We start from the raw sequence: 19,456 nt of genomic DNA, 5'->3' as shown, positions 1-19,456 counted from the left end.
TGAGTAATTTAGTACATTTTTTGTAAATTCACCGGAAGTTTGCTAGTTCTGAACTTCACATGCTAATGTAAAAAGCTGGTTTTTGATATAAATATGAACTTGATTGAACAAAACATGCATGTATTGTATAACATAATGTCCTAGGGTTGTCATCTGATGAAGATCATCAAAGGTTAGTGCTGCATTTAGCTGTCTTCTGGGTTTTTGTGACATTATATGCTAGCTTGAAAAATGGGTGTCTGATTATTTCTGGCTGGGGACTCTGCTGACATAATCTAATGTTTTGCTTTCGTTGTAAAGCCTTTTTGAAATCGGACAGTGTGGTTAGATTAACGAGAGTCTTGTCTTTAAAATGGTGTAAAATAGTCATATGTTTGAGAAATTTAAGTAATAGCATTTCTAAGGTATTTGAATAACGTGCCACGGGATTTCACTGGCTGTTACGTAGGTGGGACGAAATCGTCCCACTGGCCCTAGAGAAGTTAAAACTATACTGATGTTACACCAACAACTGTGACTTTCATATCTTGATATTGTCTTCATTCCCTTGTCTCTGTCTGTCTCTTCCTTCCTGTCTCTGTCTCTTTCTGAAACACTGAGCTACTATCAATCAAATGAAATCATTTACAGCAAGTGAAAAGGTCCATGCTTAATTTAGTCAAACTTCCTTTAACCTCTACGGGCTGCCTCCTACACCAACTCAGAAGCTAGGATATGCATATTATTAACAGATTTGGATAGAAAACACTCTGAATGTTCTAAAACAGTTTGAATGGTGTCTGTAAGTATAACAAAACTCATATGGCAGGCAAAAACCTGAGAAAAATACAACCAGGAAATGAGAATTTTGTGTCTGTACTATTTTCGAGTCATTGCTCATAGATCACACAGTGACAAAGGAATCATTTTGCACTTCCTACGGCTTCCACTAGATGTCAACGATCTTTATAAAGTTGTTTGAAGCGTCTATGATGAACAGAGACCGAATTCGAATGCAGGGAAGTTGACGTCCCTGGGATGTCGTCACTTCATTATTGCGTGCACCTGCACGTGCATGTGAGGCGAGACATTTTTCAAAAACGTTTTTCAAGACACAGGAGAGGTCGGGTTAAAATATTACTGATGTTTCACGTTAAAAATGTCCCTAAAGATTGATGCTAAACAACGTTTGACATGTTTGAACGAACGTAAATAGATTTTTTTTTTTTACTTTTCGTCGTGACTTTCCCCCCCCTGCCCTACATTTTGAGGAGCCTAACAACATGGAACAACCTGGAGTTATTTGGACATAAATTATGAACTTTGTCGAAAGAAACCACATTTGTTGTGGACCTGGGATTCCTGGAAGTGCCTTCTGATGAAGATAATCAAAGGTAAGGTTTTTTTACAATAGTATTATTGATATTAGATGGTGCTAACCTGTATATCCTAGCCTATTGTTCTTAGCATGTTCTTAGCATAGCACCCCGTTTATTGCAAAGTGTGATTTCCCAGTAAAGTTATTTTGAAATCTGGCAATGTGGTAGCATTTACGAGATGTTAATCTATAATTCTTTGAATGACAATATTATAATTTACCAATGTTTTCGAATAGTAATTTTGTAAATTGTAACGCTGATCCACCGGAAGCATTTAAGGGAAAAAAAATCTGAATTTCACCGCTACTGTAAAATGCTGTTTTTGGATATAAATATGAACTTCATGGAACAAATAATGCATGTATTGTATAACATAATGTCCTAGGAGTGTCATCTGGTGAAGATTGTCTAAGGTTAGTGCATAATTTTAGCTGGTTATCTGCTTTTGGTTACGCCTGTCTTTGAATTGACAAAACATTACACACAGCTATTTTCAATGTACTCTCCTAACATAACCTAACTTTATGCTTTCGCCGTAAAGCCTCTTTGAAATCGGACAATGTGGTTGGATTTAGGAGATGTTTATCTTTCAAATGGTGAAAAATAGTTGATTGTTTGAGAAATTGAAATTATTAGATTCTTGCAGTTTTGAATTTCCCGCCATGGTCTCTTGACAATAAATCCCTATACCGGGATCAGGTCCTCAACAGGTTCTTAATGGACTCTGAATAAGTTACTATGCACACTCAACAAATGGTATATTATTTAATAGTGTAGATTATTTTAATGTTATGTTATTACTATTTGTATTATTATTGTTATTCATATTATTTGTATTATTTGTAATATAATTATTATTATTAGTATTATTATTATTAGTAGTATTAGAATTATTAGTAGCGTCTTGACAAGAAACACAGAAACAAGAACCTAAGGGAGTGCCAGATAAAGGGGAGGTAATGAGTGAGGGAAGGGAACAAATGTTTATGGTGAGGCACATGGGCTACTAAAAGCTTACTACACAACATCCATATCTCCCTGGCATATTACGTCATTTATCAGCATACAATACATTTTTGGACTCACCTTGTTGTGCTGTGCCCACTTGAACAGGAAGTTCTTACATTTACATTTAAGTCATTTAGCAGACGCTCTTATCCAGAGCTACTTACACATTGGTGCATTCACCTTATGATATCCAGTGGAACAACCACTTTACAATAGTGCATCTAAATCTTTTAAGGGGGGGGGTTAGAAGGATTACTTTATCCTATCCTAGGTATTCCTTAAAGAGGTGGGGTTTCAGGTGTCTCCGGAAGGTGGTGATTGACTCCGCTGTCCTGGTGTCGTGAGGGAGCTTGTTCCACCATTGGGGAGCCAGAGCAGCGAACAGTTTTGACTGGGCTGAGCGGGAACTGTGCTTCCTCAGAGGTAGGGAGGCGAGCAGGCCAGAGGTGGATGAACGCAGTGCCCTTGTTTGGGTGTAGGGCCTGATCAGAGCCTGAAGGTACGGAGGTGCCGTTCCCCTCACAGCTCCGTAGGCAAGCACCATGGTCTTGTAGCGGATGCGAGCTTCAACTGGAAGCCAGTGGAGAGAGCGGAGGAGCGGGGTGACGTGAGAGAACTTGGGAAGGTTGAACACCAGACGGGCTGCGGCGTTCTGGATGAGTTGTAGGGGTTTAATGGCACAGGCAGGGAGCCCAGCCAACAGCGAGGTGCAGTAATCCAGACGGGAGATGACAAGTGGACAAATTTTGCCATCAAAGTCTGTCATTCTCTGGGTTGATGGTGCTTTCAAGACAATAGGGAACTCAGAAAAAAACAAGGTTTAATACTTTTTTGGTTTATTTGTATTTTTATTGAACCTTTATTTAACTAGTTGAATCATGATGACGACAGTGATCTTCAAGTAGGAGCTCTAGAACGAGGCCTGAGTTCCTGACTTGGAATTCCCAGTTGGATGACCATTCAAACTTATTTTCCCAGTCTGAGCTTTTCTCAGAGTTCCCAGTTGTCTTGAAATCACTGAAGTCTCATATTTCCCAGTTTTGAGTTTCCAGTTGTTTTGAAAGCAGCAGAAGTCATGCTGGATTGACAGCATGGCCAATGTATTCAACCTTTTCTGACCCATGGTGTGTTGCGAGTGAATGTTTATCCTTTTAAGCTTGGAAAGTTCTCTTTATAAGTTCTCTTTATATGACAAGGATTAAAAAGGATTTGCCAGTAGATTGTCAACTTGATTCATGATGATGACTGCTTTCTAGCTTGCTAGCTAAGATTTTGAAAGTATGACGTTGACACATCAGTCCAATCAAAGCTACGGTCATTTTATCTGTGGCCCAATGACCTTGAGCCTTCTTGGATGGGCACTTCTAATGTAAATCTATGCTAGCACCCAAGGGGCTTGCATTTTCTATCTTTCCCCATAGATTTTGCTTTGACGTAGTGTCCCTGTGAGTAACAGAACACTAAGTCAATCACGGCGCAACTAGAGAACATTACCAATCCCTACGCTCCGTATTTTTCGCTGGCTGCCATTTTAGAGCTGCCTTACACAAGAAAGCAAAAAATGAGACCATGTTTGTATACGGCTTTATTAACTCAATTATTATTATTTTTAAATTGTTTGCAAACTGATATTTGACATGTATTAATGCCAAAATAACATGCAAAACAGACAACAACAACAACAACAACAAAACAAAAAGATATGTTTTATTAGCTAAACAGGTGGAGCTCTGCCCCACCTGCCCTGAATGACGGGTCGCCACTGGACTCTCCGTTTTGCTCTATGACCCCCACAAGTGTCACGGGACTTGTCTAAAGGTAACCCATACAAATGAAAGGAAGTATGGAGGTCATTTTGTGCCAACTGTGACGTTCGTCGTATGGAGTAGACCTAGGTGCAGCATGTTGAGTGCTCATGATAAATATTTATTATTATACTCAGAACACTATACAAAACAACAAAGAAAGAAACACGAACATCACGTTCTGCAGGCTTCACTGAGCAATACAAAAACAAGATCCCACCACACCAGGTGAAAAAAAAAATACCCTACTTAAGTATGATCTCCAATTAGAGACAACGAGGACCAGCTGCCTCTAATTGGAGATCATCCCAAACAAAACCAACATAGAAATACAAAACTAGAACATGAACATAGAAATACAAAACATAGAAAAACACCCCCTGTCACGCCCTGACCTACTCTACCATAGAAAATAACATCTTACTATGGTCAGGACGTGACACCAACAGAAATAAGGGGTTAAATATGTGTAAAAAAATTAATACAATCCTGAACTTTATATCTCCTAGATATTGGACAGACACTTCAAAACCTTGTTGCTTGTAATTTATTTTTTGACTGTCTTGTTTTGCCATTTCTGAAAGTGTTATTCAATGCGTTTCCATGGGCTATAATAGTAAAGGCCAAATTCAATATTTTAGCAAATCATTTTGTCATATTTTTTTAGATGTAATCCCCCCCTCCCAATGGCTTAGACTTTTAATAATTTTTAACACATTTTTTACAAAAGATTTACAAGTGTGGCGAGTTGCTAACTTACGGTTGTGAATGTAAATAAATGAAAGCAGTGGACTTCTATAGAGTTTAGAGCTCTCACATCAGGTTTCCAACAACAGGGTCAAAGTTGAATGTCTCTTGCTCAGTTGCGGCAAGCAATGGCAATATAATAGGCGAATGCAGACCAGAATGTGGTAAAAATGTGGCAATTTGAAAGGGGACCATATAAATATTGCTTATTTTTTCAGTCAACATATACTAGGAATATATATATGTTTAGTAGGCCTGTGTCACATCATGTCACGGTTGTCGTAAGGAGAGGACCAAAACGCAGCGGGAAAATGTATACTCATCTTCTTTATTGTGGACAAAGAAGGAAAAACCCAAAACAAACACGTATACAAAACACAACGACGAATAACAGGCCGGTAAGGCACAAAGCTATACACAGCACAATCTCCCACAAACTAACAGGTGAAAACAGGCGACCTAAGTATGACTCTCAATCAGCAACAACGATGAACAGCTGTTCCTGATTGAGAGCCACACCAGGCCAACACAGAAATACACAACATAGAAACCCTAGAATACAAAACAAGAACATAAACCAAAAACCCCGGAACACATAAATCCAACACCCCTCTACATACACACACACACCCCGAACCATATAAAACAAATACCCCCTGCCACGTCCTGACTAAACTACAATAACCAATAACCCCTTATACTGGTCAGGACGTGACACATCACCTCTTTTTGGACTACAGTATATCCTTTGAATGACTTTAAAAGTTGACTGCTATGAGTTGTCATAACCAGCTATAACAACTTTATTCAGCCTTATGACAGCCTTATGACAGTGTTATGACATCCTTGTGCAGCCCTGATTAAGTACTCCCCACATTTGACACCAGCCCAGCAAGAAAGAAAGAAAGAAAGAAAGACAGACAGACAGACAGACAGACAGACAGACAGACAGACAGACAGACAGACAGACAGACAGACAGACAGACAGACAGACAGACAGACAGACAAAAAGAGACAGAGAGAGAGACAGACAGAGAGAGAGAGAGACAGAGACTTGTTCCCAAAGTCTGTTAGAAGGAAGAGGATTCAGATTCGACCAATTGAATTGTAAGAATGTAGATTAACATTAAGCTCACCGTATTGGTCAGTTGCACACAAGGTCCAATCAGATTTGAATTCATACATACATACATATTTCTCTGGAGAGTACCTGGGTACCTGGTGAGAGGTGGGGGGTGGCTGACACACTGGGTACCTGGTGAGAGGTGAGGGGGGGCTGACACACTGGGTACCTGGTGAGAGGTGAGGGGGGGCTGACACACTGGGTACCTGTTGAGAGGTGGGGGGGGGGCTGACACACTGGGTACCTGGTGAGCTGTTGGTTTGGGGGGTTACGTGCCTTGCTCAATGACATCTAGGAATTGAAAAACATACCTTAATACAGTATAATTGAATACTTCCGCCAGATTTTTGCAATCAGACCCTGATTCATACCTGCAACACTCCGGTAGCTGGTTCGTCTCTCTAACCACTAGGATACCTGTCAACACTCCGGTAGCTGGCTCGTCTCTCTACCCACTAGGACACCTGTCAACACTCCGGTAGCTGGCTCGTCTCTCTACCCGCTAGGATACCTGTCAACACTCCGGTAGCTGGCTCGTCTCTCTACCCGCTAGGATACCTGTCAACACTCCGGTAGCTGGCTCGTCTCTCTACCCGCTAGGATACCTGTCAACACTCCGGTAGCTGGCTCGTCTCTCTACCCGCTAGGATACCTGTCAACACTCTGGTAGCTGGCTCGTCTCTCTACCCGCTAGGATACCTGTCAACACTCCGGTAGCTGGCTCGTCTCTCTACCCACTAGGATACCTGTCAACACTCCGGTAGCTGGCTCGTCTCTCTACCCGCTAGGATACCTGTCAACACTCCGGAAGCTGGCTCGTCTCTCTACCCGCTCGGATACCTGTCAACACTCCGGGAGCTTGCTCGTCTCTCTACCCGCTAGGATACCTGTCAACACTCCGGTAGCTGGCTCGTCTCTCTACCCGCTAGGATACCTGTCAACACTCCGGTAGCTGGCTCGCCTCTCTAACCGCTAGGATACCTGTCAACACTCCGGGAGCTGGCTCGTCTCTCTACCCGCTAGGATACCTGTCAACACTCCGGTAGCTGGCTCGTCTCTCTACCCGCTAGGATACCTGTCATCACTCTGGTAGCTGGCTCGTCTCTCTCTACCCACTAGGATACCTGTCAACACTCCGGTAGCTGGCTCGTCTCTCTCCCCGCTAGGATACCTGTCAACACTCCGGTCGCTGGCTCGTCTCTCTACCCACTAGGATACCTGTCAACACTCCGGTAGCTGGCTCATCTCTCTACCCGCTAGGATACCTGTCAACACTCCGGTAGCTGGCTCGTCTCTCTACCCGCTAGGATACCTGTCAACACTCCGGTAGCTGGCTCGTCTCTCTACCCGCTAGGATACCTGTCAACACTCCGGTAGCTGGCTCGTCTCTCTACCCGCTAGGATACCTGTCAACACTCCGGTAGCTGGCTCGTCTCTCTAACCGCTAGGATACCTGTCAACACTCCGGTAGCTGGCTCGTCTCTCTACCCGCTAGGATACCTGTCAACACTCCGGTAGCTGGCTCGTCTCTCTACCCGCTAGGATACCTGTCAACACTCCGGTAGCTGGCTCGTCTCTCTACCCGCTAGGATACCTGTCAACACTCCGGTAGCTGGCTCGTCTCTCTACCCGCTAGGATACCTGTCAACACTCCGGTAGCTGGCTCGTCTCTCTAACCGCTAGGATACCTGTCAACACTCCGGTAGCTGGCTTCTCTCTCTACCCGCTAGGATATCTGTCAACACTCCGGTAGCAGGCTAGTCTCTTTAACCGCTAGGATACCTTTCAACACTCTGGTAGCTGGCTAGTCTCTCTACCCGCTAGGATACCTGTCAACACTCTGGTAGCTGGCTCGTCTCTCTACCCGCTAGGATACCTGTCAACACTCCGGTAGCTGGCTCGTCTCTCTAACTGCTAGGATACCTGTCAATACTCTGGTAGCTGGCTCGTCTCTCTACCCGCTAGGATACCTGTCAACACTCCGGCAGCTGGCTCGTCTCTCTACCCGCTAGGATACCTGTCAACACTCCGGTAGCTGGCTTCTCTCTCTAACCGCTAGGATACCTGTCAACACTCCGGTAGCTGGCTCGTCTCTCTACCCGCTAGGATACCTGTCAACACTCCCGTAGCTGGCTCGTCTCTCTACCCGCTAGGATACCTGTCAACACTCCCGTAGCTGGCTCGTCTCTCTACCCGCTCGGATACCTGTCGTCCCTTTTTTAGGTTTACAACAAAGCTGTGATGTACCTAAGTTGGAATATAGTTGGCCTGCAAAACGAAGAGAATTCACAACACTTTTATCAAGAATAGTTTTGACATGAATATGCTACAGTAGCTGCTGTACGGTGTGTGTGATGGTTGTGTGTGTGTGTGTGTGTGTGATACGTGTGTGTGTGTGTGTGTGTGCCTGGTTGAATTAAAACACATCTCAATTATATGTGAGGTCTGAGCCTTTTCCATGCCTCCCACGTTGTAATGAGACTCTCACTGTGAAAATTCTCTCTCTCTCAGCCACAGAACATTGTTCTTAGCGAACAAATCACAGTCTGTCTTCTTCTCAAGTGGCTGCTTCACATCAGAATAGCAACACTTAAAAATGTCAATCATATTTCTCAATTTGTAAAAAAAAATATATAATAATTGAATGGCATATTAAACCATGTTAACCTGTTGGGTCTAGGGGGCAGCATTTGCACGTCTGGATAAAAAAAATGTACCCGATTTAATCTGGTTACTAATCCTACCCAGTAACTAGAATATGCATATACTTATTATATATGGATAGAAAACACTCTAAAGTTTCCAAAACTGTTTGAATGGTGTCTGTGAGTATAACAGAACTCATTTGGCAGGCAAAACCCTGAGACATTTTCTGACAGGAAGTGGATACCTGATGTGTTGTATTGACTTTAAACCTATCCCATTGAAAAACACAGGGGTTTAGGAATATTTTGGCACTTCCTATTGCTTCCACTAGATGTCACCAGCCTTTACAAAGTGTTTTGAGTCTTCTGGAGGGAGATCTGACCGAACAAGAGCCATGGAACGGTGATGTCCCATTAGACACCTGGCGCGCTACTTCATGTTGGGTACCCTCGTTCCAATACGTTATAAAAGACTATGCATTCGTCCACCTTGAATATTATTCATGTTCTGGTTAAAAAAGGCCCTAATGATTTATGCTATACAAGGTTTGACATGTTTGAACGAACGGAAATATATTTTTTCCCCTCGTTCATGACGAGAAGTCCGGCTGGCTTACATCATGTGCTAACGAGACGGAGATTTTTGGACATAAATGATGAGCTTTTTTGAACAAAACTACATTCGTTATGGACCTGTGATACCTGGAAGTGACATCTGATGAAGAGAATCAAAGGTAATGGATTATTTACATAGTATTTTCGATTTTAGATCTCCCCAACATGACGTCTAGTCTGTATCGCAACGCGTATTTTTCTGGGCACAGTGCTCAGATTATTGCAAAGTGTGATTTCCCAGTAAGGTTATTTTTAAATCTGGCAAGTTGATTGCGTTCAAAAGATGTAAATCTATAATTCTTTAAATGACAATATAATATTTTACCAATGTTTTCTAATTTTAATTATTTAATTTGTGACGCTGACTTGACTGCCGGTTATTGGAGGGAAACGATTTCCTCAACATCAATGCCATAGTAAAACGCTGTTTTTGTATATAAATATGAACTTGATAGAACTAAAAATGCATGCATTGTCTAACATAATGTCCTAGGAGTGTCATCTGATGGAGATTGTAAAAGGTTAGTGTATCATTTTAGCTGGTTTTATGGTTTTGGTGACCCTGTCTTTGACTTGACAAAACATTACACACAACTCTTGTAAATGTACTGTCCTAACATACTCTAAATTTATGCTTTCGCCGTAAAACCTTTTTGAAATCGTAAAACGTGGTTAGATTAAGGAGATGTTTATCTTTCAAATGGTGTAACATAGTTGTATTTTTGAAAAATTTGAATTTTGACATTTATTTGGATTCAAATTTGCCGCTCTTGAAATGCACCTGCTGTTGATGGAGTGCACCACGGGTGGCACGCTAGCGTCCCACCTAGCCCCAAGATTAATGTAACCTTTATTTAATTAGGCAAGTCAGTTAATAAGAACAAATTCTTATTTACAACGACATCCTACACCGGCCAAACCCGGACGACGCTGGGCCATTTGTGCGCCGCCCTACGGGACTCCCATTCACGGCCGGTTGTGATACAGCCTGGATTCGAACCAGTGACACCTCTTAGAAGTGACGCCTCTTGCACTGAGATGCAGTTCCTTAAACCGCTGCGCCACTCAGGAGCCCAACGTTCACAGCAAACCTTTATTTTAGAAGGAGACCAATGCATGATAGTACAGACATTACAGAAGGACATTCATTATAGTGCTCATCAAAATATATATACACTACCGGTCAACAGTTCTAGAACACCGACTCATTCAAGGGTTTTTCTTTATTTTTACTATTTTCTACATTGCAGAATGCTGTGGTAGCCATGCTGGTTAAGTGTGCCTTGAATTCTAAATAAATCACTGACAGTGTCACCAGCAAAGCACCCCCACACCATAACACCTCCTCCTCCATGCTTTACGGTGGGAAATACACATGCAGAGATCATCCGTTCACCCACACCGTGTCTCACAAAGACATGGCGGTTGGAACCAAAAAACTCAAATTAGGACTCAAGACCAAAGGACAAATTTCCACCGGTCTTATGTCCATTGTTCATGTTTCTTGGCCCAAGCAAGTCTCTTCTTATTATTGGTGTCCTTTAGTAGAGGTTTCTTTGCAGCAATTCGACCATGAAGGCCTGATTCCCACAGTCTCCTCTGAACAGTTGATGTTGAGATGTGTCTGTTACTTGAACTCTGCGAACCATTTATTTGGGCTGCAATTTCTGAGGCTGGTAACTCTAATGAACTTATCCTCTTCGGCAGAGGTAACTCTGGGTCTTCCATTCCTGTGGCGGTCCTCATGAGATCCAGTTTCATCATAGCGCTTGATGGTTTTTGAGCTGATGGTTCACTGATGGTTTTTTGAGCTTTGCTTATTTGAGCTGTTCTTGCAATAATATGGACTTGGTCTTTTACCAAATAGGGCTATCTTCTGTATCCCACTTCTACCTTGTCACAACACAACTGATTTGCTCAAACATATTAAGAAGGAAAGAAATTCCACAAATAAATATTTAAGAAGGCACGCCTGTTAATTGAAATGCATTCCAGGTGACTACCTCATGAAGCTGGTTGAGAAAATGCCAAAAGTGTGCAAAGCTATCATCAAGGCAAAGGGTGGTTACTTTGAAGAATCTAAAATCTAAAATATATTTTGATTTGTTTAACACTTTATTGGTTACTACATGATTCCACAAGAAAAACCCTTGAATGAGAATGTGTTCTAAAACATTTGACCAGTAGTGTCTATATATTTCATTTCCTGATATCCAATTGGTAGTTACAGTCTTGTCTCATCGTTGCAACTCCCGTACGGACTCGGGAGAGGCAAAGGTCGAGAGCCACGCGTCCACCGAAACACGATCCTGCCAAGCCGCACTGCTCGCTTAAACCGGAAGCCAGCCGCACAAATGTGTCGGAGGAAACACCGTACAGCTGGCTACTGAAGTCAGCGTGCACTGCACCCTGCCGCCACAAGGAGTCGCTAGTGTGCGATAGAACAAGGACATCCCAGCCGGCCAAACCCTCCCCTAACCCAGATGACGCTGGGCCAATTGTGCGGCGTCTCATGGGTCTCCCGGTCACGGACGGCTGCGACACAGCTCAGGATCAAATCTGGATCTGTAGTGACACCTCTAGCACTGCGATGCAGTGTCTTAGATCGCTGCGCCACTCAGGAGTCCTGTCTGGTGCTCGTTTTTGGATTTATTCTATACTGTATGTAGCTCAACCTTCCCTCCCTAGGTATTCCTGTCTCTGTTCTCCTCCCTCTCTTCTCTCTGTTCCTCCCTAGGTATTCCTCTCTCTGTTCTCCCCCCTCTCTTCTCTCTATTCCTCCCTAGGTATTCCTCTCTCTGTTCTCCTCCCTCTCTTCTCTCTATTCCTCCCTAGGTATTCCTGTCTCTGTTCTCCTCCCTCTCTTCTCTCTGTTCCTCCCTAGGTATTCCTCTCTCTGTTCTCCTCCCTCTCTTCTCTCTATTCCTCCCTAGGTATTCCTCTCTCTGTTCTCCTCCCTCTCTTCTCTCTATTCCTCCCTAGGTATTCCTCTCTCTGTTCTCCTCCCTCTCTTCTCTCTATTCCTCCCTAGGTATTCCTGTCTCTTTTCTCCTCCCTCTCTTCTCTCTGTTCCTCCCTAGGTATTCCTGTCTCTTTTCTCCTCCATCTCTTCTCTCTGTCTCTTTATCAACAGCATCAGTTGGGGCTTAGTGTCTTCCTCCCCCCTGTGACTTAACCAATCAGGTTGCCTGAAACAGAGCAGTGAGATAGTTCCTGTCAGATATCTCTTAATATCTCTCTTTAATTAAGGAGACATGATGAGAGAGTTAATTGTGGTGGCCACACTGGGACTGTCGCTAACATATTACAGAGTGCTAATGAGAGCTTACTGTATAAGGCCTTACTACTGACTATTGCATGATACTATCATCAGCTCTGCTCAGCTCTGTTCTCCGGTGATGTGCTGAGCTACGCTGCTATGCCTGTCAGTCAGTCAGTCAGTCAGTCAGTCAGTCAGTCAGTCAGTCAGTCAGTCAGTCAGTCAGTCAGTCAGTCAGTCAGTCTGTCTGTCTGTCTGTCTGTCTGTCTGTCTGTCTGTCTGTCTGTCTGTCTGTCTGTCTGTCTGTCTGTCTGTCTGTCTGTCTGTCTGTCTGTCTGTCTGTCTGTCTGTCTGTCTGTCTGTCTGTCTGTCTGTCTGTCTGTCTGTCTGTGGCATCAACAAAGAGTGCACACTGGTACCTAGATCTGAACACGCAGTACTGACAACTGCACAAGGGACAGGACACTGGGGGAGGCCAGAGGCATGGGACAGGAGACTGGGGGAGGCCAGAGGCATGGGACAAGAGACTGGGGGAGGCCAGAGGCATGGGACAAGAGAGGGGGGAGGCCAGAGGCATGGGACAAGAGACTGGGGGAGGCCAGAGGCATGGGACAGGAGACAGGGGAGGCCAGAGGCATGGGACAGGAGACTGGGGGAGGCCAGAGAGGGGGGGACGGGAGACTGGGGAGGCCAGAGGCATGGGACAGGAGACTGGGGGAGGCCAGAGGCATGGGACAGGAGACTGGGGGAGGCCAGAGGCATGGGACAGGAGACTGGGGGAGGCCAGAGGGGGGGGGCAGGATACTGGGGAGGCCAGAGGCATGGGACGGGAGACTGGGGGAGGCCAGAGGGGGGACGGGAGACTGGGGGAGGCCAGAGGGGGGACAGGAGACTGGGGAGGCCAGAGGCATGGGACAGGAGACTGGGGGAGGCCAGAGGCATGGGACAGGAGACTGGGGAGGCCAGAGGGGGGGGGGCAGGATACTGGGGGAGGCCAGAGGCATGGGACGGGAGACTGGGGGAGGCCAGACGGGGGGGACGGGAGACTGGGGGAGGCCAGAGGGGGGGACAGGAGACTGGGGGAGGCCAGAGGGGAGGGGGACGGGAGACTGGGGGAGGCCAGAGGGGAGGGAGACGGGAGACTGGGGGAGGCCAGAGGGGAGGGGGACGGGAGACTGGGGGAGGTCGGGGGGGGACTGGGGAGGCCAGAGGTAAAGCCTCTACAGATACAGAGGTTTTACCTCAGTGGGCTCTGTGTCTGTAGTTTCTTTACCTCAGTGGGCTCTGTGTCTGTAGTTTCTTTACCTCAGTGGGCTCTGTGTCTGTAGAGGCTTTACCTCAGTGGGCTCTGTGTCTGTAGTTTCTTTATCTCAGTGGGCTCTGTGTCTGTAGAGGCTTTACTTCAGTGGGCTCTGTGTCTGTAGTTTCTTTACCTCAGTGGGCTCTGTTTCTTTACCTCAGTGGGCTCTGTGTCTGTAGAGGCTTTACTTCAGTGGGCTCTGTGTCTGTAGTTTCTTTACCTCAGTGGGCTCTGTGTCTGTAGAGGTTTTACCTCAGTGGGCTCTGTGTCTGTAGAGGTTTTACCTCAGTGGGCTCTGTGTCTGTAGAGGCTTTACCTCAGTGGGCTCTGTATCTGTAGAGGATTTACCTCAGTGGGCTCTGTGTCTGTAGAGGCTTTACCTCAGTGGGCTCTGTGTCTGTAGTATCTTTACCTCAGTGGGCTCTGTGTCTGTAGAGGTTTTACCTCAGTGGGCTCTGTGTCTGTAGAGGTTTTACCTCAGTGGGCTCTGTGTCTGTCGTATCTTTACCTCAGTGGGCTCTGTGTCTGTAGAGGATTTACCTCAGTGGGCTCTGTGTCTGTAGAGGCTTTACCTCAGTGGGCTCTGTGTCTGTAGTTTCTTTACCTCAGTGGGCTCTGTGTCTGTAGAGGTTTTACCTCAGTGGGCTCTGTATCTGTAGTATCTTTACCTCAGTGGGCTCTGTGTCTGTGTGGAGGCGGTTCAGAGTAACCTATACTGTGACTTGAATTAATTCCCAGAGGCTTCAGCTCAGTGGGCTAATACAGTCTCATAGATTTATACCGAGTCAGTCAGAGTGAGTGATACAGGTAGTTTAGATGAAGAAGCAGAATTAAGTATTTTTATGACAGATTCAGGACCTGTGAAAACTCTAACCTGACAGAACTAAAATCATCTTACAATTTTAATATCTGAGTTCTAAGGGTTTTTGTTCCATTCTAACCTTTAACCCTGCATTTTAACGGCTGTAACATAAAAAATATTAAAATGTAAAAATGTTTGGCTCCAGATTAAATTTATTTGAAACACAGGACAGGAGAGAGAGCAGAGGAGAGAAGTGGACAGGAGAGGAGAGGAGCGAAGAAATGGGATTGAAGAGGAGAGGAGAGGAGAGGAGAGGAGAGGGGAGGGGAGGGGAGGGGAGGAGCGAAGAAATGGGATTGGAGAGAAGAGGAGAGGAGAGGAGAGGAGAGGAGAGGGGGAAGAGAGGTGAATAGAGGAGAGGAGAGGAGAGGAGAGAAGAGGAGAGGAGAGGAGAGGAGAGGGGGGAGAGGGGAGGGGGAGAGAGGTGAATAGAGGTAAGGAGAGGAACAGAGCAGAAGATTCAGGACCTTTGATAAGCCTAACCTGACAGAACTACAATCAGCTTAACTTTTTAATATCAGAGTTTTTAGGGGTTTTGTTCCATTTTAACCTTCAACCCCGTGCTTTAACAGCTGTTCTAATAGCTGCAAAGTAAACTGTTAATAGCTGCAATTAGGTTTATGTAACTCCATGACTAATCAAACATCTCTTTCAAAATAATATTTTTGAAAATAAAGATAAACTTCACTGAAGAAGTAAGTAAGAGCGAGAGAAGAGGAGGAAAGAACATTAGAGATGGAGAGGAGAGGAGAAATAAGAGAAGAGAAGAAATGAGAGAAGAGAAGAGAGAGGAGAGGAGAGGAGAGGAGAAATGAGAGAAGAGAAGAGGAGAGGAGAGGAGAGGAGAGGAGAAAAGAGGAGAGGAGAGAAGAAATGATAGAAGAGATGAAAAGAAATGAGAGAACTGAAGAGAAGAGAAGAGAGAAGAGAGGTGAGGAGAGGAGAGGAGAGGAGAGAAGAAATGAGAGAAGAGCAGAGAAGAGAAGAGAAGAGAAGAGAGAGGAGAGGAGAGGAGAGAAGAGAGAGCAGAGGAGAGAAGAGAAGAGGAGAGATCAGAGGTGAGGAGAGGAGAGGCTGGAAGGGAGAGAGGAGAGGAGAGCAGAGAAGAGAAGATAGAGGAGAGGAGAGGGGAGGAGAGGGGAGGGGAGGGGAGGGGAGGGGGGAGGGGGAGAGAGGTGAATAGAGGTGAGGAGAGGAACAGAGCAGAAGCTTCAGGACCTTTGATAAGCCTAACCTGACAGAACTGCAATCAGCTTAACTTTTTCATATCAGAGTTTTTAGGGGTTTTGTTCCATTTTAACCTTCAACCCCGTGCTTTAACAGCTGTTCTAATAGCTGCAAAGTAAACTGTTAATAGCTGCAATTAAGTTTATGTAACTCCATAACTAATCAAACATCTCTTTCAAAATAATATTTTTGAAAATAAAGAGAAACTTCACTGAAGAAGTAAGTAAGAGTGAGAGAAGAGGAGGAATGAACATTAGAGATGGAGAGGAGAACACTAGAGACGGTGTCAACGATAGGTGTAGCTGGTGCATGGAAGTCAAGCGCTGGAGAGCAGAGATGAGTGGACAAAGCACTTTACTGAGGCAATTATTTGAACAGAACGCAACCGCGTCACAAAAACACATGCCCAAAGAACAAGTGAGGCAGCACAAAGCACCACAACCAAGTACAAAGTACCAGCTGCCACAAAGCAAGGTACAAAACAAAACCTGCCGCAAACCAGCCGGAAGCGTGCCAACCTTGACAATAAACCCCACACAGACATGGAGGGATACCGCACACAGACATGGAGGGAACAGAGGGCTAAATACACATAGTAATTATGAGGAGATGTGAACCAGGTGTGCAGGAAAACAAGACAAAACAGATGGAAAATGAAAGGTGGAGCGGCGATGGCTAGAAGACCGGTGACGTCGACCGCCGAACGCCGCCCGAACAAGGAGAGGGACCGACTTCGGCGGAAGTCGTGACAGTAACCCCCCCTTGACGCACGGCTCCAGCAGTGCGCCGACACCGGCCTCGGGGACGACCCGGAGGGCGAGGCGCAGGGCGATTCGGATGGAGACGGTGGAACTCCCGCAGCATTGAAGGGTCCAATACGTCCCCCACCGGGACCCAGCATCTCTCCTCCGGATTGTACCCCTCCCAGTCCACGAGGTACTGAAGGGCCCTCGCCTGACCCCTCGAATCCAGTATGGAGTGAACGGAGTACGCCGGGACCCCCTCAATGTCCAGAGGGGGCGGCGGAACCTGGTGCGGGCCAGCCACCACCGGCCTGAGGAGAGACACATGGATGAGGGGTTAATATGGTAATCGGGGGGAAGCTGTAACCTGTAACTCACCTCGTTCAGTCTCCTCAGGACTTTAAATGGCCCCACAAACCACGCTCCCAGTTTCCGGCAGGGCAGGCGGAGGGACAGGTTTCGGGTCGAGAGCCAGTGCGAACACTGGGGCCTCACTGCGGTGACGGTCTGTGCTGGCTTTCTGGCGCAGCACGGCCCGTTGGAGGTGAACATGGGCGGCGTCCCATGTTTCTTCCGCGCGGCTGAACCAGTCGTCCACCACAGGAGCCTCAGTCTGACTCTGATGCCAAGGTGCTAGAACCGGCTGATACCCCAGTACGCACTAGAAAGGGGAGAGGTTAGTGGAGGAGTGGCGAAGCGAGTTCTGAGCCATCTCGGCCCAGGACACGAACGCCACCCACTCCCCGGCCGGTCCTGGCAATAAGACCGCAGAAACCTACCCACATCCTGGTTCACTCTCTCTACCTGCCCATTACTCTCAGGGTGAAAACCCGAGGTAAGGCTGATCGAGAACCCCAGACGTTCCATGAACGCCCTCCAGACCCTCGAAGTGAACTGGGAACCCCGATCAGACACTATATCCTCAGGCACCCCGTAGTGCCGGAAGACGTGCGTAAACAAGGCCTCCGCAGTCTGTAGGGCCGTAGGGAGACCGGGCAGAGGGAGGAGATGGCAGGACTTAGAGAAACAATCCACAACAACCAGGATCGTGGCGTTACCCTGTGATCGGGGGAGATCGGTCAGGAAATCGATCGACAGGTGCGACCACGGCCGTTGTGGAACAGGTAAGGGTTGTAACTTACCTCTGGGCAGGTGCCTAGGAGCCTTACACTCGGTGCACACCGAGCAGGAGGAAACATAAACCCGTCCGACCGATGCCTGGATGACCAGAGGAGGGTGACGTGTGGGCCCAATAGGTCAGCCGGTCACGGGTAGCAGACGGAACGTACAGACGCCCAGCGGGACACTGGGGGGGAGCGGGCTCTGCACGTAACGCCTGCTCAATGTCTGCGTCCAGCTCCCACACCTCCGTGCCACCAGTCAGGAGGCCGAGAGTATGGGAGTGGGATCCATGGGCTGCTCCTCTGTGTCATACAGCCGGGACAAAACGTCTGCCTTCACGTTCTGAGAACCTGGTCTGTAAGAACGGGTGAAAACAAAACGGGTGAAAAACATGGCCCACCTTGCCTGGCGAGGATTCAGTCTCCTCGCTGCCTGGATGTACTCCAGATTGCGGTGGTCAGTCCAGATGAGAAAAGGGTGTTTAGCCCCCTCAAGCCAATGTCTCCACGCCTTCAAAGCCTTGACGACAGCCAACAGCTCCCAGTCCCCCACGTCATAGTTTCGCTCCGCCGGGCTGAGCTTCCTCGAAAAGAAGGCACAGGGGCGGAGCTTCGGTGGCGTGCCCGAGCGCTGTGAGGCTCCTATCCCAGCCTCGGACACGTCCACCTCCACTATGAATGCCAAAGAGGGATCCGGATGGGCCAGCACGGGAGCTGAGGTAAACAGAGCCCTCAGGTGACCAAAAGCCCTGTCCGCCTCAGCCGACCACTGCAAACGTACCGGTCCATCCTTCAGTAGTGAGGTAATGGGAGCCGCTACCTGACCAAAACCCCGGATAAACCTCTGGTAGTAATTGGCAAACCCTAGAAACTGCTGCACCTGCTTCACTGTGGTGGGAGTCGGCCAATTACGCACGGCTGAAATGCAGTCACTCTCCATCTCCACCACTGAGGTGGAAATGCGGTACCCTTGGAAGGAGACGGACTGTTGGAAGAACAGACATTTCTCAGCCTTGACATACAGGTCATGCTCCAACAGTCGTCCAAGTACCCTGCACACCAGGGACACATGATTGGCGCGTGTAGTGGAGTCAGAGGGGAGAGGAGGTGAGGTAACAATACTAGAGATGTCTGTCTGTCAGAGGGGAGAGGAGGTGAGGTAACAATACTAGAGATGTCTGTCTGTTAGAGAGGAGAGGAGGTGAGGTAACAATACTAGAGATGTCTGTCAGAGAGGAGAGGAGGTGAGGTAACAATACTAGAGATGTCTGTCTGTTAGAGAGGAGAGGAGGTGAGGTAACAATACTACATATGTCTGTCAGAGAGGAGAGGAGGTGAGGTAACAATACTAGAGATGTCTGTCTGTCAGAGAGGAGAGGAGGTGAGGTAACAATACTAGAGATGTCTGTCTGTCAGAGGGGAGAGGAGGTGAGGTAACAATACTAGAGGTGTCTGTCTGTTAGAGAGGAGAGGAGGTGAGGTAACAATACTAGAGATGTCTGTCAGAGAGGAGAGGAGGTGAGGTAACAATACTAGAGATGTCTGTCTGTTAGAGAGGAGAGGAGGTGAGGTAACAATACTAGAGATGTCTGTCTGTCAGAGAGGAGAGGAGAGGAGGTAACAATACTAGAGATGTCTGTCTG

The 19,456-nt window shown here is 46.6% G+C and overlaps 1 protein-coding gene across 1 annotated transcript in view; it reads left to right on the top strand.

Annotated features, from left to right (window-relative positions):
• Nucleotides 1–12,476, top strand: part of LOC123728073 (intelectin-like) — a 31,094-nt gene extending 18,618 nt beyond the window's left edge. The window contains exon 7 of the mRNA XM_045698623.1: nucleotides 12,435–12,476. Within this exon, the coding sequence (XP_045554579.1) occupies nucleotides 12,435–12,476 (42 nt within the window). The remainder of the gene's footprint in view (nucleotides 1–12,434) is intronic.
• The last annotated feature ends 6,980 nt before the right edge of the window (nucleotides 12,477–19,456 follow it).

Source organism: Salmo salar, chromosome ssa17, assembly GCF_905237065.1.
Source record: "Salmo salar chromosome ssa17, Ssal_v3.1, whole genome shotgun sequence".
Classification (NCBI taxonomy): domain Eukaryota; kingdom Metazoa; phylum Chordata; class Actinopteri; order Salmoniformes; family Salmonidae; genus Salmo; species Salmo salar.
This window is presented reverse-complemented; position numbering and strand designations above follow the sequence as displayed.